Genomic DNA, 20,590 nt, shown 5'->3' on the forward strand with positions numbered 1-20,590 from the left:
TGTGTGTGTGTGTGTGTGTGTGTGTTTGCATTTGTGGTCATCAGGTGAGTCACTGGATCACTGAGGTCGGGGAGAGTCGTCTAAAGGCCCTGGGGGAACTTGAAGACTCGCTGGATCAGCTGCGGAAAAAGCAGGCACTCTTTCGGGACTTCTACGCCGCTGCATATGTACGTGTAGTTCCTCCTTTCTCTCGACTGTCAGTGCACTGACATTTCGCTCGAAAAACTGGTGTGTCCATTTCCACCAATTCTTCTTTGCTCTTTCTCCCAAAGAGAACATTTTTAGAAGGATTTCCTGACTTTTTTTTCACTGTTCACTGTCACCAATCACTGTAAGGGTGGCTGGGTTCCAGTTTAGCTTGGACTTTGACTACAGGATATGTTAATGCATCAGTTTTGACTGAGCAAATGCAATGAGCAACAGGTGTCAGAGATTTCAGTATAATTTATGTTCCAATCCAAGGCCATTTTCATGTTGTAGGTGGCAGTTACGGAAAAAACGAATATACGACAAGAGAACATTGAATGATCAACATAATGTTTCTCTAATACTACTGGGTACATGAACCTTTAATGGTGATCAGGTGACCTGCATAATCACGTGTCCACCTGTGTCCCTTGTTTCTGCAGGAGCACTGTAAAGGTGGGGAGGCCTTGCTGAAGAAGCTGGAGAGATGGGAGGACGTGTCGTCGGCCGAGCTGCAGGTGTACGAGGTGAAGGTGCGCTCCTTTTGGGTGCACCTGCAGGACTTCTCCCAGCGCGTGGAGGATACCCGCGACAAAATCGACAAGACTGTCAGGCTCTACGAATTCTTTGACAAGGTAAGAAAGACCTTCTCTCGTGTCAGGACTCTTAACTCACGTGCACCGTATAAATGCTGCACTACCCTTGCGGCTGTTATTGAGGTACTGTATATGCAAACATGTTCCCTGGGAAAATGTTGCATGTCTCAGGTGTGACGACTGCTTTAATTTCAGGGCTTAGGTCGCAAGCGGCACGTAAACGCTCTCAGCCTCACAAAAGGGCAACATAAACTAGAATAACAAGTCTCACTACCATGAGAAAAACATCTTGGACGTGAGATGATGGTTACACATTTAAAGCAGTAACTTAATGCCAGTGCATGTTAAGGATATTTAAGGATATTTAAAGTGTTAACGGTCACAAGCTGTCAGGTGTTGTTTTTCATTGTGAACATGTAAAAGCCAATATGGATAATAACTGTGAAGGTGCATTGATGGACCAGATTTTGTACTACACAGCAAAAGGCCTGAACGTATCGAGGAAGTACAGTACATTGCTGAAGGCTTTGGGAGGTTAACAGATGCCCTGTCTATTTGATAGATGAATGGGCAAGCGTCAGATGGCACCCTGTTTGACATAGGCCTTGTTTCAGAGAAAGCTGAATTGTGAGCGAGGAGGTGCCCAGCTAAACTGTGCGACCAGCAGTGTGTCACTGGGATATGTCTGTCTGAATGTCGTCGCAGGGTGACCTCACAGTGATGTCTGACAATGGAGCGTTCTAAAATTAGCTGAGAATCGGAGCTGCCTGTATGCCTCCATTGTCTGCGCGTGGCCGGCGTACAGGCAGTGGTCAATGAGAGATATGCCCAGCCATTCCAAAAAAAAAAATCTTGACCGTTGAGGATTGGGGTGAAGATAATTCACAACTTTAACACCTAACAGGTTGAAAACCCCTTTCTTTGGGTTGAACTGCGAGATTGGTGTGATTTCAGTAGTAATTTTGTCTATAGAGCATTTTTCTCAGACCTAGGATAAATGCCCATTGTTTGCAGGCAGTCTGAATAATGGCATTGGTGCATGTTAGAGACAGAGAGAGAGGAAAGGAACAGCATGGAAGGAAGAGGCCGAAGAGATTGCTATTGAAATTGTGTGAAGTGCTTCCACAATTTGGGTGTGCATTGATTATTTTATTGATTCGTCTTTTTTTTGTCAAAGCTCGCTTAAGCTCATTTTGAGGTTTCATCCTGCCTCTACAAATGAGACATCTGGAAATTCTAACTGAGAAAAAAAGCCTATTAACATCAATGACATGACACGAGTTGTGTGAATTGTCTGAATCTTGAATTTCAGTATATTCTCTAGAACTGTAATGTGTACTGTGAACATATTAAAACTAGAAAAGCACTCAGAGAGCGCAAACCTCCGCCAAGCGAAAACATTACCGCCTCCTGGATCCAGACGGTGATGCGAAAATTTTATAATTTCTTCTTTGGGTCATTTCAGACCTTCTCTGAAAATTTAATTGAACCCATCCATAACCCTTTGAATTATCTTGCGAACAAACAAACAAACAAACAAACAAACAAACAAACCCTGATGAAAACATAACCTCTTTGGCAGAGGTAATTATGGTCATATGACTGCTTAAAGACTTTTGACCTTTTACAAAAAATATCACAATTCAGCCTTGTAGATGCTAAGCCTCTAAGTGGGATTGACTTTTAGTAATATCACTTTCTGATCATTTCAACCATTTAGCATGAAGAAATGATACATTCTTTGCTCCAATCATTGATACATTCAACACACAACCTGCAATATTCTTGCCCTTCATATGTGTAACTCAGAAATTGTCCTGCCCTGCTTAACACTGCGTTTACGTACTGTATGTCCAATATGTCTAGCACCCCTGAAGAACCCTGTTGGTGGTCAGTGTCCTTCAGCGCCAGCCACTCCCCTTCAGGCCTCTCATTTGAACACATGTCTTCTCTGCCAGGCTGTGACAGCTGGGAAGGACTGACCAGTATCAGATTTTAAAATTAGCATAGTTACAGCTCTTTCTCATATCATGCAGGTCAGATCACTCACCCTTCTTGCACTGCCCCTCCCTAGCATGCCACCCCAAACCCCCCACACGCCCCCTTCCGCCATGCCACAGCGACCTCAGGCTCCGCTCACCCAAGTCTCTTCCGCCATCTGTTGGCATATTGAGCCGCCGTGTTACTGTGAAGGGAGATATTTAGGGGCGATAGGATAACAATGGAGCCTGTGTCTGTCCCGCTTATTCCAGCCCCACTGACACACGTTTTTGCGCTCACGTTCATGGGGCCTACCGCGGCCCTCTAACCTTGCTTATTAGCCGCATAGGTCACAACAGGTTTTTCAGATTAGGGCACATGCTTATGCATCATGCTTTGCCAGCATAATGACAGTGCTTTGTTTGCGTATGGTAATGCGGAAGGGTTAAGAATGCTAATTCTTTGGTAGGATTTACTCGGCGGGGGTGTCACTTGCTGTGACGGTGCCTTCTGCATAAGCTATGTATGCATGTGCCGCTCTCATTCTGGGTTTCCTTTTGGTTGTTGTTTGGTGTCACCGTGCGCCGCATCTCTATGATTGATGTGAGCTGCTGGTCAGTCTTTTTTTTTTTCTAAATGAGAGGACGCATGGAGTACTGGGTGGATCCATGTGGTAATTAGGCCATGTCAGCAGGACACCAATTGAGTTTGTGTTGCTGTGTGATGTTTTTGTAGGGCTTGGGCCCTCTATGGTATGAGTCTCATGTCTCGTGTCAGATGCAAGAGAGACCCTGTAAACCATAGTGTTATTGTTCTTCTGGATGTACATGTGTGGGAGTGTGTGTGTGTGTGTGTGTTTGCACAGAAGCAGTCATGGAGACCAATGAGACCAAAGACTAGGGCTTAATTTGTCACTAATGACAGCCTAACCCAATACAGAATTAGAATGCAGCAGTTGGACCATCATGCCTAGCAACCAGACCCCACAAAAGAACTGACCGGGGTGGGGTGGGTGGGTGGGTGGATGGATATTTATATATTGGCTATTTGACAGCTTTATTGACGACCCTGTGTGCTTTGAATGATGAATTGCTTTTACAAATGAATATTGAATAAGGTTGTAGGATTTTTATTAAAGATATACTTTAGTTGAGATTTAGAAATAGGCCTACATTAGAAAAATATGAATACCCGTAATTTCCCGACTATTAGCCGCGGCTTATACATTGATTTTGCAAAATTTCTTCTGCTTTTAGGTTAATACAGGGGGCCAGTTAATGTGGTGTTAATATGGTTTTGTTTCTTTTGACTTGAATAAAACACTGTCCTGCGGCTTATACACAATGCGGCTTATATGCGGGAAATTACTGTATCTCGACAAATGTACAGTGACAAAACATAGACTATACAAAACAGTCCATTGTCCTCAAATGTCAGTCTTGGGTACACATGCACAAGCTCACCATAGGATATGTGACATATATTCTGTGACAAATGTGGTGTTATCGACATGTCTGCGAAGATAGCCCTGCAGCTAAGCATGCCCAGCAGAATCAATTGAGAAAAAGTGACAGTTTTTGCTGGGAGGAGGATGGGGGTCTTTGTGGAGACCATGCAGAACCATGCAGCGACAGTGCCTGAGGGCAGGGGCTGGGCATCCTCCCTGGGCTGTTCTGCCCTCACTGTCCCGTAGCGTGTTCGTTCACTGACCCACTCAGTGCTCCAGATGGCCTCTACGGAGGTACAAAGGAAGGAGGGGGGCGGCGAATCACGGGGATGATTCCTCATGGAGTTGATTCGAGGACAAAGGGTCTGTGGCACGTCAGTCGTGCCCACTGGACCTGCAGAGAGTCAGACGGAGCATTGGTGTCGGAGCCACTTAACACAGCCCATTGGCCTCAGGTTAATGCATGACCCTGGCCTACAAAAACAAAAAAAAAACACACACAACGTGAATGCTGGAAACATTAACTTTTAAAGCCTGTCTTGTCAGAAATCTTTGTGTCAAAAAGTAACTTTTATTTCTTCTAACCCCAAATGAGTGTTACAAAGGTTGCTGTATGCGTGATGGAAGGTTCACTAGCAGGAAAACGAAAACTTCCCTTACATTAGCATAACACAGAGCCACTATTTATTTAAGTTGAATGCTGAAACCTTTTTTTCTCAGTGTCATTGCTGTTGAATGAGCTAAGCTGTCATAATTCGCTCTGAATTCAGTGAGGGTTGTTTGAGCTTCAGCTGAATGGGTTCATTGAAAGACGGGTCTGGGTGTTTTCTTGTAGGAAGCCAAGTCATACATTGATAAACAAGAGGAAACGGCACCTCTCCGTTGAAGGTCCCCTCGCCAAGCTCATTATTAATGATTGCCAAGCACCTCAACCCTTCACAAAATAATTTAACCCCCAGCCAGCGTTTCCAGACCACATTAGTCAAACTTCTTTTCCTAAAGTATATACACACAGGGTTTTTCTCACACCAGTGCTGGCATGGTCATTTTTCTGTGGTTTCAGAGGGCAATTGTAAATGAATATGCGGGGCTTCTCTCCAAGATATCGATATGAAGTGCTGGGGTGCAGTGTAACAGCCGGTGAGCGGCTGTGTATTGATCAGGACATTGATACCCAGCGTCTCTGAGGAGCACAGTTTACTCTGCCAGGCCCCTGCCACACTTCCTTCTCAGCAGCCGACCACCGAGGAGAATTAGCATCTGAAAGGCCCAGCTAGAAGTCCCAGTGACAATGGCTCAGAAAATGGAATCATACCAAGAAAACTTCCCACTCCACTTCCCCTGTCACAAATACTCTTCTTTCTCTTTCTCTTTCTCTCTCTCTCTCTCTCTCTGTTTGCACTTTCTCCCACAGGATTTGTCTGCCATGCGTTTGGAAGTGTTCATCGGTTGTTTACCTCCAGCAGTGAGGTTTGAGAGCCCAGAGGGGATCTCAAAAATTCAAACTTTAATGGACCATTCTTCCACAGTCCCATTTGTCAAGCCATAACAGTGTGTACTGTGCATTGTACAATAGAAGACAATGGGCTGGCTTGGTGGGTACTCGCTTCAGATCATCCATCAGTGCTGCTACTGTAGGCTCTCACACACATCCTCTCAGCTTATTGGGTTCAAGGAGTCCAGGTAGCACTCCAGTGCCAAGTTTTGCTTTCTCTCACCCCCCTTTCCCTTTGGCCACCCCCCACCCTTCACTTAAAGCAAGTGGCTTTGTAGTGTCGGCGACAGACACCCTTCCCATCCCCCCTCTCCACTCTCTCCCCCCCCCCTCCTCTCCCTCTCCCTCTCCCTCCCTCCCTCTCTCCCTCCCTCCCTATCCTCCTCCTCCCCTTCTCAGCTAGCCCCAGTTGCTGGGGCTGGCCCATCTGGTATTTGGACTAGCATTTGCCTGTGAATAGAGGGGAGGTGGGAGGAGGTGTGCATGAGCGGGGAGAGGGGAGAGCGGGCGCCAGTGGCTCAGTGTGCTCCCAGTTAGTCAGTGTGTAGATCTCACAGGATGACCGCTGCAGCTCCCTGTCCCGCTCATGGGACTAACGGTGCCTTACCCGAGCAGGAGCAAGCTCCCAGCAGCCACGGAGAGGTAGGACTGCGCTGCACAGAGCTTCTTTCAGTTGTTAGGTAGAGCTGGACCCAGAAAGGAAATAGGGAGTGTGGAGCTAGTGCTGTGTGTGGTTTCTTGGGCTCGTCCTGTGTTATTGTTGTCACGCACTGGCTTAATCCTGTTTGGGAATATGAAGAAGTTATGCATCATCTTTGTTTGCCTTCTTCTTACTGTAGACTTTGTACTTTTAAGTGCTTTCGTGTTAAATTTCAGCCAACCTTGCACTGTGTCTGAACTGTGTACTTGGTGCCCTTTCTTGTCTTTAGTGTGTAGCGAAGCATGGAGCGGCAAGTGGTCAGAAGGATTGTTGGGGCAGTGGGTTTACTAACGCACAGTCACTCCTCTATCTGGAGTTTACTAACTCTCCCTCCCTACCCCACCCCCATCTATCTTCTCCGTCCTCTGAGAGCCTGTGGGGTACTTTCAAATGAAAGTTGGGGAGAGAGGTCTGTGGAGAAGTCAGCTGTGGTGTGGGTGTTAATTACAGTGTGATGTTTGACGGTGTTTGCTCGGAGGGACTGACCAGCTCATTTCCCTTTTGAAAATTGTACAGCAAGTCTGGACTGCTGCTGGGATATTGCTGCCCCCCAATCAGCCTGAGGGCACCAGAAATGAGTCTGTCCTCTTCATCCTGTCCTGTCTATTATCAGTGATAAAGCCAGGGCATTGTTTAGTCACATCATGATGTGTTGATTGCTTTACGACACCACAGCCTGTGGGGACTAGTGCTCTCCTGTTTCTGCTGGGCCTGATGTGAGCCTCTCTGCTTGATATTACACGCTGAAGCCAACGCAGCTGTCGCCTGTCTTGCCCAGGAAAGGAGTGAGTTTTGTTTGGGGGGTAGGGTTTATTGCGCTGTGAGCCATATCTTAAAGCCAGGTGTCCTCCTGACGAGAGTTGACTTTTCTCTCTGATAAGAGTTCAAGAGGAGGGGGTGAAACCGAAAAGCAAAGAGAGAGGCAGACTGAGAGACAGAGAGATTGTTGACAAGAAAGGGATACAGATGTTAAGGAAGGGAAAAAAAGTTGAAGCTGGGTTTCACACAGAAGTTAGCCAATTAGTGTTGAGGTGGGAGGTAGTACCCTCGCCATGTCAGATCCCTGGTTAGCTACATTATTATTAGCCAGTGGCTCTCAGGCGGCATGGTCCGTGACAGTTATCCTTGCCTCTGTAAACCATAATGGCCATAATGGATGGGGACAGGAGTGTTTCCCTCCAAGTGGGGGTCTCCACTGCTCCTTTTCATCTGATTGGGCTGCCCTGAATGCCCACGGACGGCTGAACATGCTTCTGATCATGCTGCTTGACTGGGCTCGAGGCATGGATCCCCACGGGGCCACTGTCTCTCCCAGGAGCCCCCAAACACAGACCCCCCACCCCACCCCTCCTCCAAATCCTGCCTCCGCCACCCCAGCCCCAACGGACACCGAGGGACTGGCCTCTTAAGGACAAAAACAAGCTCCATGCTCTTTTAATTAGGCCTGTCAATCCATTGTTGCACATTGACTGGGGGCTTCCTGCCACAAAGTTGTGGGGACCTAACACTGTTGCACCGGGGAAAGTTTGGGGGTGAGCACCTGTGGTAACAAAACATTGCACGGCCCTGTGCAATTCTATGAAGCGAGTCCTGAAATGATGACGATAAACAAACGTGCCCCAGAGGCAGAACCCCCCACCTACTAGGTGGAAAAAAGACACAATGCAAAGCTCAACACTTTTTGTATAAGAGCACAGCTTGTTAATGACATGTCAACAAATCACTGGAGCAAGTTTACCTCGGACTAATTAGCCACCTGGCTGGCATGTGTTCTGAGAGCTGTAAATAATGAGGTTGGGCATCAAAGCTGCACTCTGATTGTTGGGGGGGACTGGGATTTTGATTTCAGCTTCTCCTCTTAATGGAAACTCTACAAATTGGGCTAATCCACAATGCATTAAAACTATACCACACCATTGATCAACCCCCCACCCCCCACCCCATTGTATTCCATGTGCTTTGCATTGGTGCATTCCTTGTTCTTTGCTCATGGGTTTGGAATGAGGGGGTTTTCAAATGCTAAATCTGCAGACAACATATTTGTTGATGTCAAGTAGCCAGACTTTCCAATATCCATCTCCACTCAGTGGGCAGTGAAGCCTCTTCCTTGAGAGAAAGGAGGAAGGAGAACAAAAGACCCAACTCACTTTTGGAGGTCTTAGGTCCCTCCTGTCCAAGTCCCAGTTCCCCCCTCCCTAGCATTAGTCTGCTGTCAGGGTGATATTTTATCATGGAGGAAAGGGGGTGAGTGACTTAATAAGCGGCCTTGCTCCCCTTTTTAGTGTCTGAGCTGGCCTCATAGCGCTCAGTATTGTGAATCAGACTGATTACTGACAGACCAATGCAGACCAATGGTGCTGCTGGCGTGTGATTGGCTCGCTCAGCAGGCTTTGCATTCCCAGCCCCCTCTGAAGCCCCCCTGTTCAATCAAATTACCCATAAACCCGTTTTCTTTAACCCCCACCCCTCCGTTTCTCTGCTCTCTGACACACTGACACACATCAACACACACTCAAGTTTACACGCAAACACATGTGTGCACACTCACACGCTCTCATTAGGTTATGAACTCACAATCATGCACACTTACACACACATGCACAAACTAGGCTAACTCTCAAAAGTATGTTTATTGTTCTTAGGTCATGGATAGTTTTATGCAGTAGAGTCATTGAACAGACAGCACCACATGGTGAGATTATGTTCATGTAAATATCTCGAGGTGTTGAATGTTTCTCATTAAATGGGTTAGCTGTCCCATTAAATTGAATTGTTTTGCAGTCAAAACAGGATTACTGAGTTACTTTTTTATTGAGTGGCTATAGAACTGATACAGTAAGCGGAACTGCTGCAACCTTCCGCAGGCTATGTCCCTCGGCTGTTATCCTTGTCATAAACTTGATAAGGAAACCTTTCAGGTGTCATGGTCCAAGATCAGTTCTCCAAGATCAGTAAAGATCCAAGATCAGTACAGGACTCGTGGTCCAAGATGAGGAACCTCTCATAGCACAGTAGCAACAGCACTGCTATCTACGGTAGTCAGTAACTCTCGGAGGTCTTGTTTGAAGTGACAGATTTAAGTCATGGCAGTTTGACTACCAGAATGACCTGCTGTGAGGTAGTACGACTTAGAGGTGAGACTAATGGAACCGGACATTGCGATTCTGCAATTGAACATAAAGCGTTTCCGGAGTGTTTCAGACTGGATGCAGACAGCAACCCCTTTGCACAGGCTTCGTCTGCAGCCACATCATCACCCCCCCTCGCCAGCTTCCCAGCTTCCCCTTGTTTCCTGCTGGAGTCGTAAAATCTAGATTGAGTGCTTATTATTTATGCTCACGTGATCTGAAGGGCCCCCGCACACGCCTGCAAGTTGGAATCCCGCTCTCCGAGTTTTTTCCTTTTTCTTTCCCAACCATCATTAGCCTCAATAAAACCAGTGAACCATTCTACAATCAGAAACAGCCACCCCTTAGCACCCCCCCCCCCCCCCCCCCCCCCCAACACTCTCACCGTTAAACCGCCTCAATTTGTTCAGCATCTGCTCCTTATTTACATGTACATGTACCTCCAGTAATTGCCCATCTTTTCGTTTTGACTGTGCGTCCTGTTTTATTATCGTTTGTGTTCCGCAGTGTCAACAGAGGTTAGTCAGAGAGTATTCGCTACGCTGAAAGTAGTCCTGACACCCTTTAGACTCGGCCCGTCAGGCGACAGTTTTGTCAAATGTGGAAGTGTTGTAGGTGGGGGGTAGAGGGCATAGAAGGGGGGTATTTTTGGGGGGTGGGGGCAGGGGGGTGTGTTGGTTTTCTCTAGAGAGCAGCTGCCACTGATGGACCCCTCTTTAGCCTGTTCTGCATATCGAATTAGATTATCTAGCACACTCCAATTCAAAATCAAGGTCCCTTTAGTAACAAAAAGTGTGCTCGTGGTGGGGGTGGGACAATGGTGGAGAGGGGCGTTGGGACACGCATCTGTTGCTAGACCTCTCCCATCACTTTTGTGCTTCATGTGTGTGTGTGTTTGACTATGTGTGTGTGTGTGTGTGTGTGTGTGTGTGTGTGTGTGTGTGTGTGTGTGTGTGTGTGTGTGTGTGTGTGTGTTCGTGTGTGTGTGTTTGGATAAGAGTGTGTGTTGTGTGCGTCTTGTGTGTGTGCATTTGTGTGATTCATTTGCTTATGCATGCCATCACTCAACACTCTCCTGCAGGCCATCTCCACAGGCATTGACATTCATAAAGCACCAGTCAAAGACATGGGAACTTCTCTAACGCAGCAGACACGTGCATATGTTAGCCGTCAGCCAGAGCACAATGTGCCGCAAACAATGCACCCCAAAGAGTCGTCTCAGCAACAGGCAGCCACCCATTTACTTGGATCACTGGCCCCAAAATAATCCTGAATAATAATGCAAGAAGTGAAGTCATCGGGATGCTACTTATCATACAGGTGGGAGCCAGTGCAGTGACGTTATTTCATTTTTCACGCGATCAGAGATGCCTGCGCTGCCTGCTGGAGCATTCCTTTGCCCACGTCTGCCTGGAGAAGAAGCAGCTGTTGCGGGACAAAAGGATTGCAAACGTAAACACAGCTTGGCTCTTTTTCCTCCAGAATCACTTGCCCAGAATAAACAGACAGTTATGAGCACAAATCAGCAGATTATAGAGCTTTGCATTACATGCACAATTGTGACTCATAATCTGGCTGGTTAAACCACATCTAACAGTGTTTCTGTGTGGTAACGTCAAATCGTTAAGCGGCGAGTATCATTTTCAGTCTTTTGTAGTGGTCTCTCTCCAGGGCCATGACTCAGATGGAGAGGTGCTGTTCCCACTGCTCTCACCGGCCTTCGGTCCCTTTGTTGGGTTTATTTGTGTCTATAAAGTCCGTTCAGTCACTTCATAAAAAAGGCTCTAAACTGGAGGAGTGAAGAAGAGGCTCTTCGCTTGAGTCTCACTGGAGGTAGTCCAGGCTTGTTTGTGGTCCGTCACGCTGCATGGGCCTTAATTAGAAAGGCCTGCCCCTCCCTCTCTCTTTCTCTCTCTTTCTCTCTCTTTCTCCCTCTCTCTGTCTCTCTCATTCTCTTTCTGTGTGTGTGTGGCCCAGCCTCATTTCCTGAGGACCAACACAGCCCCTGGGTTCACCTTCCCGTGCCATCTACCAGCCAGGTCACGCAAGCCCCTCTACCCCAATTAAAGGACCGGGGTACCAGGCACGGTGGAGAGCCTCTCCTTCAGCGGTCCTCCACCAAGGCTGGGAGGTTGTCAGCCTTCCTAATGGGGCCCATCTGTGCCTACTCCGTTGGCTGTCATGAATAGAGGTGATTCCAGTCAATAGTGTTTAGCCAGCGATGCCCATCGCATTACACTGCGGAGGTGAAACTCCCAGTCGCAGCCACTGAACTCTGACTAAAGGACATAGATGCCCAATTGCCCTCAGCGAAATGTGCTGATTAAGTTGAAGAATGATGGGCTGTCATCTGTTTTCTGGGTTAAAGTACCAAAGCCGTGGATGTGAATGCACCAAGGCACAATAACCGGTCCGTAGTTTTAAACAGGTGGAATTTCAAGACTGCATTTTTTTTTATTAGGCAAAGCAGGCAATGCCCTTTTCGTGCTTTTGAAAGATACACCCAGTATCCCGAAAAACAAATTCCTTTCGTGACTGAGAGATGAGATCACGGATTGCCTCCTTTTGTGCTGGTACGAAATAGAGAAGAAAGGAGTTCTTTTCAGTATTAAAAAACCTCCACTCGACCCACTTAGCTGGCTGGAAGTTTTAATTTATCCCTGTGTACAAAAAGCTCAAGGCTTGGCAAGGCCCAACTCTCTCTCCCTCTCTCTCTCAAACACACACACACGCGCACACACACACACACACACACACACACACACACACACACACACACACACACACACACACACACACACACACACACACACACACACACACACACACACACACACACACACACACACACTCTTTCTCTCTCGCTCACCCTACCACCCAGGTCTTTTATGACTCTGTCCCCTCCTCCCTCTGTCTCTCTCCCCTGCGCTCAAAAGAGTGCAGGCCCCTTTGTGGCCGCCTAAAAGCAGCGTCTTTAGAGAGCAGCGCACCCAGGCCTCCTCTCGGGGCTTTCTCTTCAGGCCCCCTCACCAATCAAACACTCCTCCCCGCACTAACCATTCACACTTCAAAGCCCCCCGGCTCGATCTGCCATTTTAAAGATGATGTCATCCACAGCCCTTTTTCCCTCTTTGCTGCTCTTTCTCTCCACAACGTGCCGCACGGCGGAATCAGATGAATTGTTTTACTCGTTTTTTTTATCGTCACCCTTTGTTTTTTCACCGCGTGAGAATGCATGAAGAATTCAAGTCAGGTTTGATGAGAGCGATTTCCCCTCGTGAAAGATAAAAGCCCACCCTCACCCCTGGTGTGGCCTGAGCCCCTCTTTAAGCAGCCTCTTTGGTGAACCGCCAGTGTGTTTGGCCGTGGATATATTCCCATGCTCTGTCTCTCCAGTAAACCCAGCCCTGAAACCATTACACTATTTGAAATAATTTGCGAGCAGGGTCTCTGAAATTCATTATGCCAGGGTAGCAGCAGGGTCATACCTTCTTTGCCTCACAGCATTTGTCCTCTCTCTCTCTCTCTCTCTCTCTCTCTCTCTCTCTCTCTCTCGTCCATTCTCCCTGGCTCTCTGTTTTTGGTGGTGCCTGTCACCCATTTGTAACCGGCATTGTTAGCGCGGGGTGACCTCTGCGGACCTCTCCGTGACTCCAGTAGCTTGGAGCTGCGGTGCTGAAATGCTGGTATGTGGCCGCCGTGTCACCTCGGCCTCCCATGGGGGTCACGCTCTCTGGCATCAGCGGAGACAGGGCCTCGCCAGGGGAGATGTCTGCGGAGTGCGGGCCGCCCGCAGAAGTAGCACCTACTAGCAAAAAAGGGGAGGAGGGGGGGGGGACGGTAACCTTGGGAGGACAGAAAAGAAAAGCAGAAAAAGAAAGATGCTCTGTGTCAACAGAGAAAGAGAGAGAGAGAGAGAGAGAGAGAGAGAGAAGCCTCCTCCCACGAAGAGAATGTGAGCCAGAAAGGAATTTTCTTTCCCTCCCGCTCTCAAGATGATGGCTGGAATGTCTCAGTGGACAAGCTCTTTTTGTGGATCGCAGCAGTGCGTGTGTGTGTGTGTGTGAGTGTGTGTGTGTGTGTGTGTGCGTGTGTGTGTTTGATGTCCTCCTCTAATCCCTGTAGAATTACCCCAGTAGTGGCCTGTGGAGAGTATCCTTGTGTGTGGAAGGATATTAGACACTCTCTCTCCCTCTCTTTCTCCCTTTCTCTCTTTCTTTCTCTGTGCTTATTTTATGGAAGGAACCCAGCTTTGGCCCATAACTGTGACGGATTCTTACAAAGGTGTGAACCTGATGGGCTGCTCGTCCCAAGCCATTTTCCAAGCCCTTGGCTGAATTTGCTAGGGATTTATGTGTGAGCAGTTGTACATTTGGATTATATGTCGGAAAGCAGAGACGTTTAGTGCTTCTTATAACGTTAGGTCTTCCCAGAGCAGCCTTGAAGAGTGATCTGTGCTGTAGCTCTCTGGCTTTCTTTTCTCTTGTGACTGTTTCTTTGTTGGGGCTTCCTCTTTTAAGAGCCCTGGGTTCCATCCTGTTCTCTCATCCTCACCCACAGCACCGAGCAGAATTGCCTCCACTGTGTGGAGACTGTGTGTGTGTGTGTGTGTGTGTGTGTGTGGAAAGTGTGTGTGTGTGTGTGGTGTGTATGTGTGTGGGAAACAGAGAGCTCTTCCACCACCCATAAAAGCTTTCTTGTCTCTACTCTAACACGCGTAAAGAGTCCCATTGTGGGGGAGAGCCCTTCTCACTCCTGTAATTCCTGTCGTTTTCCTTATTTCGTTCTCTTTCTGTCCATCTCTGTGTGTGTCCCTCTGCCTTGTATGCATGCAGTGTAGGACCCTCTTCTGTCTGCCACCCTTCGGCTGTGCCAGTAGCTGTTGTGTACATGGCATTTTCTCAGGCATATACTGTATGTGTACGTGGTATAGCTCAGACATGGCATTTTCTCAGGCTTCTAATGTACTCTTTCTGTAAGGGGTGTGTAAAGACTTCACGACCTGTTTGTGTGTGTGTGTGTGTGTGTGTGTGTGTGTGTGCGTGTGTGTGTACGTGTGTGTGTGTGTGTGTGTGTGTGTGTGCATATTTTAACATCTTTTCCTGTGTCTCTGTGTGCCCCCAGGCATACGAGTGGGCACTGGAGGGCATGCGCCACCTGGCCTGCGTCAGCATGGAGGACTGCAGCGTACCCGAAAAGTGCCAAGGCGTCATAAACTACCTGGAGGACTACCGCGGCCAGCACCCCCCGATCCCCGACCCGCGCTTCCAGGAGATGAAGGAGCTGGCCGGGGAGCTGAAGAGCGACCAGGGCCTCAAGCAGTGGAAGTTTGCCTGGTCCAAGTGCCAGGAGACCAAGCAGATGTTTGAGAAGAAGCTGGAGGCGGCCTTGCGGACCCGGCGCTCGCTAGCCTCGGATCCCGGTGGCGGCGGCGACGGAGGGACGCCCAGACGCCTCTCCGACGTCTCGTCCCGCTCCCAGGCGCAGGACCGCAGCAGCAGCCTGTCCTTCTCCTGCAGGAAGGCGTTCTCCGGGGCCTGGGGCCGCGAGCGGCTGTCCTCGCAGTCCAGTCTGTCCAGCGTCGCCTCCAGCCCGTGCAGCCCGGCGGCGGCCGCTCGGCTGGACCCCTGCAGGACGCCCGTGGGCAGCCCGTACTGCGGCGGCGACCAGCGCGTGCCGCCTCACACGCCTCTCAGCGCCCACCGCCTCACCCGCAGCACGTCGATCGAGGAGCCTCACCCCCTTCCTCACCCGCACCCCCGCACCTCCTCCACCTCCTCCACAGCCTCGTCCGCGTGCTCCTTCAGCCCCGCGCTCCCCTCCCTGGGGGAAATGGGCCACCGGCGGGTGCTGCGCAAGACGCAGAGCTTTGACGCGGCCGGCCTGGAGGCCTCGCGCTACGGCACGTGCCAGCGGACTCTGAGCGAGCCGGCGCGCCGTGGCAACACGGGCGTCTTCATCAAGGGCCTGGAGGTGAGCAGCACGGAGTTGGCCGACCGGCCCTACAGCCCCCGCCTGACGCCCGCCCACGGCTGGCCCAACGATAGCCTGCGCTCGCCAGCCTCCAGCTGCAGCGGCAGCCCCGTGCCAGAGACGCGCGCCAAGGGCAGGTGGGTACCTCACCGCACCGCACCGCACCGCACTGCACCCCTCACATTCCATACCTCGCCGGTCTCTGCCAGTCTCTGTGTGTTCCACATCCTGTCATGTCACACACACACCCCGACCACATACCATCAGGTTGGCGCGCTGAAACGTGACTCCTGACAAAACACCGCAAAACTCGCCATTGACCCGCCACTCGCTTACTCTCCACACTCCACACACTCCAAAATCCTGTTTTGTCAGGTGGGCATGTTTGAAGGCAGTCGGTTGTAAATTTGGGCTCTCTTGCCTATGGATTGGAAAAAAGTAGAGAGACCACAAAAGTGTGGGCACGTGTGTGTGTGTGTGTGTGTGTATGTGTGTGTGTGAGAGTTTATATATGTGAGCATTTGTCTGTGTGTGTGTCTGTGTCTGTGTTTGCATTTGTGTGTGTGTGTGTGTGTGTGTGTGTGTGTTTGAGAGAGAGGTGACCATGTAAACTGCCCAGAGGCTCCAAAGCTCCTCCTAATGGCTTTTCCAGCACAGCGAGCCCCAGTGGCCCCCCCTTCACCTGTGACCCTCTTAGAAAGGCCCAGTGCCCCTGATTGCTAATCCATATGAGAACCTCCGCTGGGCTTTGATGTCCCGCCTGTCACGTTTGTCTTCCGCTGGTTTACAGCCAAAGCAACTTCAGCCCAATTAGACCCCCGGCCCAAACCCCAGTAATTTTTTAAGAGAGGAGACGAGAAAGGCAGGGGGGGATTGTGGGAACTACAGAGTAGAGTGTGAACAGCGTTTTTGTTTGTTTCTTTAAAAAAAAAGAAAAGAAAAGAGAAAGATTAAGAGAAAAAAAACTGCAGGGGACACAGCAAGAACAATGGGTTTCCCGTAAATCACCAAGCATAAATCACCAAGCCGAGGAGATAGATTGTACCACAGAAATGGAATTTTGCTTTCTGTTTTTTTTGTAGTTGTTGGCATTGTTTTGGTGGTGGATAGATAGATATGGGCCAGTTCGATCTAGTTTCCTCTGAAGAGATGACTTCATTTCGGCTGAAATTGAACCCTCCTTTCAGCACTGAGACGCTCTGCAAGATGAAGCAGAGGGCTAAAGCAGGAAGCGTGCTTTATTGGAAATGAAATCTGAGCGAGGCTTCCCTCGGTGCAGGCCTCGGGACGCTCACTGAACTCTGGCTTGATGGAGCGAGACTCCCAGGAGGTTGCTGTCAGTCCCCTGACACACACACACACACACACACACACACAGTGTTTCTGCTCCATGGTGGCATCGGAATGTGGCTTCTGCAAGGCAAAGGAGCAAGGGTGTGAAAGGAGTTTGAGATCATGTGTGTGTGTGTGTGTGCGGATGTTAACAGATTCAGTAAGGACCCAGCGGGACAGAGAAAGTGTATATGAGCATATTGGCAATCACCGTAGAGTGGACACTGTGTGTGTGTGTGTGTGTGTGTGTGTGTGTGTGTATAAGGGAGTGTGTGTTAACTTATCGAGCCTGGTCTGTGTGGAGGAGCAGGGGGAGAGAGGGGAGTAGGGGGGGCTGCGTGTCTGAGCGCTCTGCGTGTGTGGTCACAGGCGACGGACGGACGCCGGCGCCCACACGTGCTTTTGACCAGCCTGTGCAGCCGCCCTCTATTTCGGTCCCACTCTCACCTCAGCCGTGTGGACTCCGTCTCCGTGTTTTTCCCCTCGTCTTGCCCCTTCCCTCGCTCTCCCTGCTCGACTTGCCCCTGCCCAGCACGCTACCCTGTCTGTCTGTCTGTCTGTCTGTCTGTCTCTCTCTCTGGTGTGCGTGGCCCAGGCCTCCACATGCCCTCTCTACAGGCTCCATGTCTGGCCCGGGCCTGGCTGCGCTGCAACAGAGCAGACTGGAGATAAACACAGCAGACAGATGCCAGGGACCCCATAGCGGGGGGAATAAGCCGTAATGTCCTCCGAGGCTGAGATTAGCGCGCCGCTCGCGCCATAAACACGGCCTTTTCGCAGCTCCGGCTCCATAGCCAGGAGACACCGTCCACCCGACCAAAACACACAGAGCTCGCTGTTCTCTGGCAGCCCCCCATCGCTGCCTGCTGCTGCTATTTTGTGTGTGGCTCAGATGACCAGTGGGAACCAAGGGAGGCTGAGGTTGATAGATTGTTTATGGTCTAGGCTGTAATCATATCTTTCGACCCTGCTCCTTCGTGAGACTTATAATCTGATATCATTTTTTTTTCTTTACTCTGACAAACCTGCTTTAATGTCTGTGGCTGTCATACCAGACTGACCATCATTTGTAAGTCTCCAAGCTGAGCAATAACAAAAGCATTGAGTTTCATTGTGAAGATTAGCCTGCCGATTAATCTCCTCAAATTCAGTTAAGGAAGATAATAATACAGTATTAGATTGGTTGCCTGATAATTGAATTCAAAGTACAGATAAAAGACATGGAGCCAACATTGTTTTCCTGTGTCTCCTGTGTTCTGTCTGTATCATTTACAAAGTTTTTCTGTTTGTAAATGTTTTTTTATTGACTGATTGGTTTATCGAAAAGGTCATCAGTGTTTTCAGTGCCTCAGATTATGTGTTAGCTTTCACATTGTAGCACAATTTAATTATCTGGATTTGTAGGGTTTGCAACATGGAAAAGTCTTGTGTTCTTGGACATAACCCCCCCCCCCCACATTGATCCATATTTGTGTGTTTTTTGGCATTGTGCAAGTACAAAAGCACACATTTAAGTGCATTATGTACAGGATTACATGGGTGAATACAGAAAATACATTTCTAAAATAAGGGTTGTAACTGTAACTAAAGTCATGTTTTTGTCCTTCTAACTCTTCCTCACAGTAAGCTGCGGCACATCGTGGACGAAATGGTGACGACGGAGCGGGAGTACGTGCGCTCGCTACGCTACATCATCGACCACTACTTCCCCGAGATGGAGCGGGCCGACCTGCCGCAGGACCTGCGGGGCAAGCGCAGCGTCATCTTCGGCAACCTGGAGAAGCTGGTGGACTTCCACAGCCAGTACTTCCTCAAGGAGCTGGAGAGCTGCTGCAACCACCCGCTGCGCGTCAGCCACTGCTTCCTGCGTCACGTAAGCGCTCGCTTTGGCCTTCATCCACACGTTTGCTCTCACACTTGCACTGATGAATATGTGTGCATCGAACAGCCCATGTATTCACCCACATATACGGCAGCAGGAAGTTGCATACGTAATTTAATCGTACACATAAACGAGGATCACACAGTGTGGATTCCAGACACCGCCGTACAAACATACTCAAGGTCATTGGTACTGCAGACTTCTTTCAGTTAAAAACTTAAATGAAGACACGGGGGTTAGCTGGTTGAAGTTTAGAGTGATTAAAAGCATAACTTATAATCAAAAAGAGACCGAATCAACATTTCAGTCATATTTATTTCAACATTGTCATATGGAAAAAATGTACCAGACAAAGTTCAGAGTGTTGAGGGAGATGGAGGGTCAGATCACCCCATGCTCATTGTTGCTGTGAACCCCCTCCTCTCCTCATACTTGGCGGTCTTACCTGGGCTTATTCTCTCAAGCAGAGAGCAGCTGCACAAACAGATGGGGAAGCGCCTCTTACCCAAGTCCGCTCTCTAGGTGGCTCTGGTGTTGGCAGTGCGTCGGCCGACCCCTCAGCCTCCCTCCCTCTCCCTCTCTCCCTCTCTCCCTCTCTCCCTTCATCTCATGCTGCCCCTCGCTCCAGGCCGTGGAGCTGTCTCAGAACTACCAAAAGCACGCTCAAAAGGAAATCAAAGAAAGCCGCATTAAGCCAGAACTTAGAGAGAAAAAAAATAATAAAATAAAATCGCAAAAGTTCATGCGCCCGTGGCTCTACATCCGTCTCTATTCCGCCCTCATATTTGTGGCCTGTTAAGACTGCTGGCTTGAGTGGAGCATTTTGATTTTGAACGCCGGGGTTTAATATACTGATTTTCCACAGCAGGGAACGCAATGGAAAGGTCAGACACTAATACAGACTCATCAAGGAGAGAGCTTACAGCGCAGAGCTGCAGTAGGAATGTTAAAGCAACTCGACAGGTTTTTGGCAAGGGGAATTGCTTTTGGCGTTAGGGCACATTTTGCGTGAGCGCACAGCAGACTGTAAAACAATTTGCCCCCTATCGCAAAAAATACTCTTCGAAAATAAAACTGACGTAGCAAAATACAGCAAATAAATGTCTGTTTTTACTTTATTGCCCATTTCCCTGAGAACAAGGGAGGGTATTCTTTGGGTCAAAAGGGAAAATGTCTGGTTTGCTGGATGGCTTCTGAAAATATTGTCTTTTCTCATAAATTGCAGCAAGACCAGTTTGGACTGTATGCCCTGTACAGCAAGAACAAGCCCAAGTCGGACGCTCTGTTGGCCAGCCATGGGAACTGCTTCTTCAGGGTGAGTGACGACTCCAAAGCCCAAAGCTCTGCACTGCATAATATCCTCACCGTGGCGTGTTATACATGGATGCCCGCCATAAACCTGCGCAGCACAAGGCCGGCCATTATCTACAGAGCCGGGTGGACGCAGACACGTTTGTTGTTTTATTCCAACCCAACTGGTGAAAGACCTTTTGCATTTTCTTATCCTCGACCTAAGCCAAAACCACTGTGAGCACGGCGAAGGTTTATGTAGGTGACTCAGTGCTTTGGGGAATGTCTGCTTGGTCAGCGTTCGAGAATGACACAGAACAACAGCGACCCCGACGCCAGACAATAGAGCGAACCCTTACAGGGGAGCTACACCAGGCGCGGAACTGAAGGGCTCCATTCGCGACGTGTATGTTGCAGCAGTTAATAATCACTATAATCAATGGAAGTAGCAGCTACACCAGACGCGACAGTGGCGCGTACATTAAAAAAATAGACCAGTCTTACATCATAAAATTGATTTTACGCGTTGCGAACGGAACGCTTAAGTTATGTGCCCAGCTTAACCTGATCTGTCTCCTGTT

The 20,590-nt window shown here is 49.0% G+C and overlaps 1 protein-coding gene across 2 annotated transcripts in view; it reads left to right on the plus strand.

The window, feature by feature from the left end:
* Positions 1-20,590, plus strand: part of plekhg4 (pleckstrin homology domain containing, family G (with RhoGef domain) member 4) — a 61,242-nt gene that overhangs the window by 35,739 nt on the left and 4,913 nt on the right. For both annotated transcript variants that reach the window (XM_062549885.1, XM_062549884.1), the window contains exons 12-16: positions 45-167; positions 630-821; positions 14,657-15,642; positions 18,461-18,710; positions 19,945-20,034. In XM_062549885.1, the coding sequence (XP_062405869.1) occupies positions 45-167; positions 630-821; positions 14,657-15,642; positions 18,461-18,710; positions 19,945-20,034 (1,641 nt within the window). The remainder of the gene's footprint in view (positions 1-44; positions 168-629; positions 822-14,656; positions 15,643-18,460; positions 18,711-19,944; positions 20,035-20,590) is intronic.

This window comes from Sardina pilchardus, chromosome 11, assembly GCF_963854185.1.
Source record: "Sardina pilchardus chromosome 11, fSarPil1.1, whole genome shotgun sequence".
NCBI classification, from domain to species: domain Eukaryota; kingdom Metazoa; phylum Chordata; class Actinopteri; order Clupeiformes; family Clupeidae; genus Sardina; species Sardina pilchardus.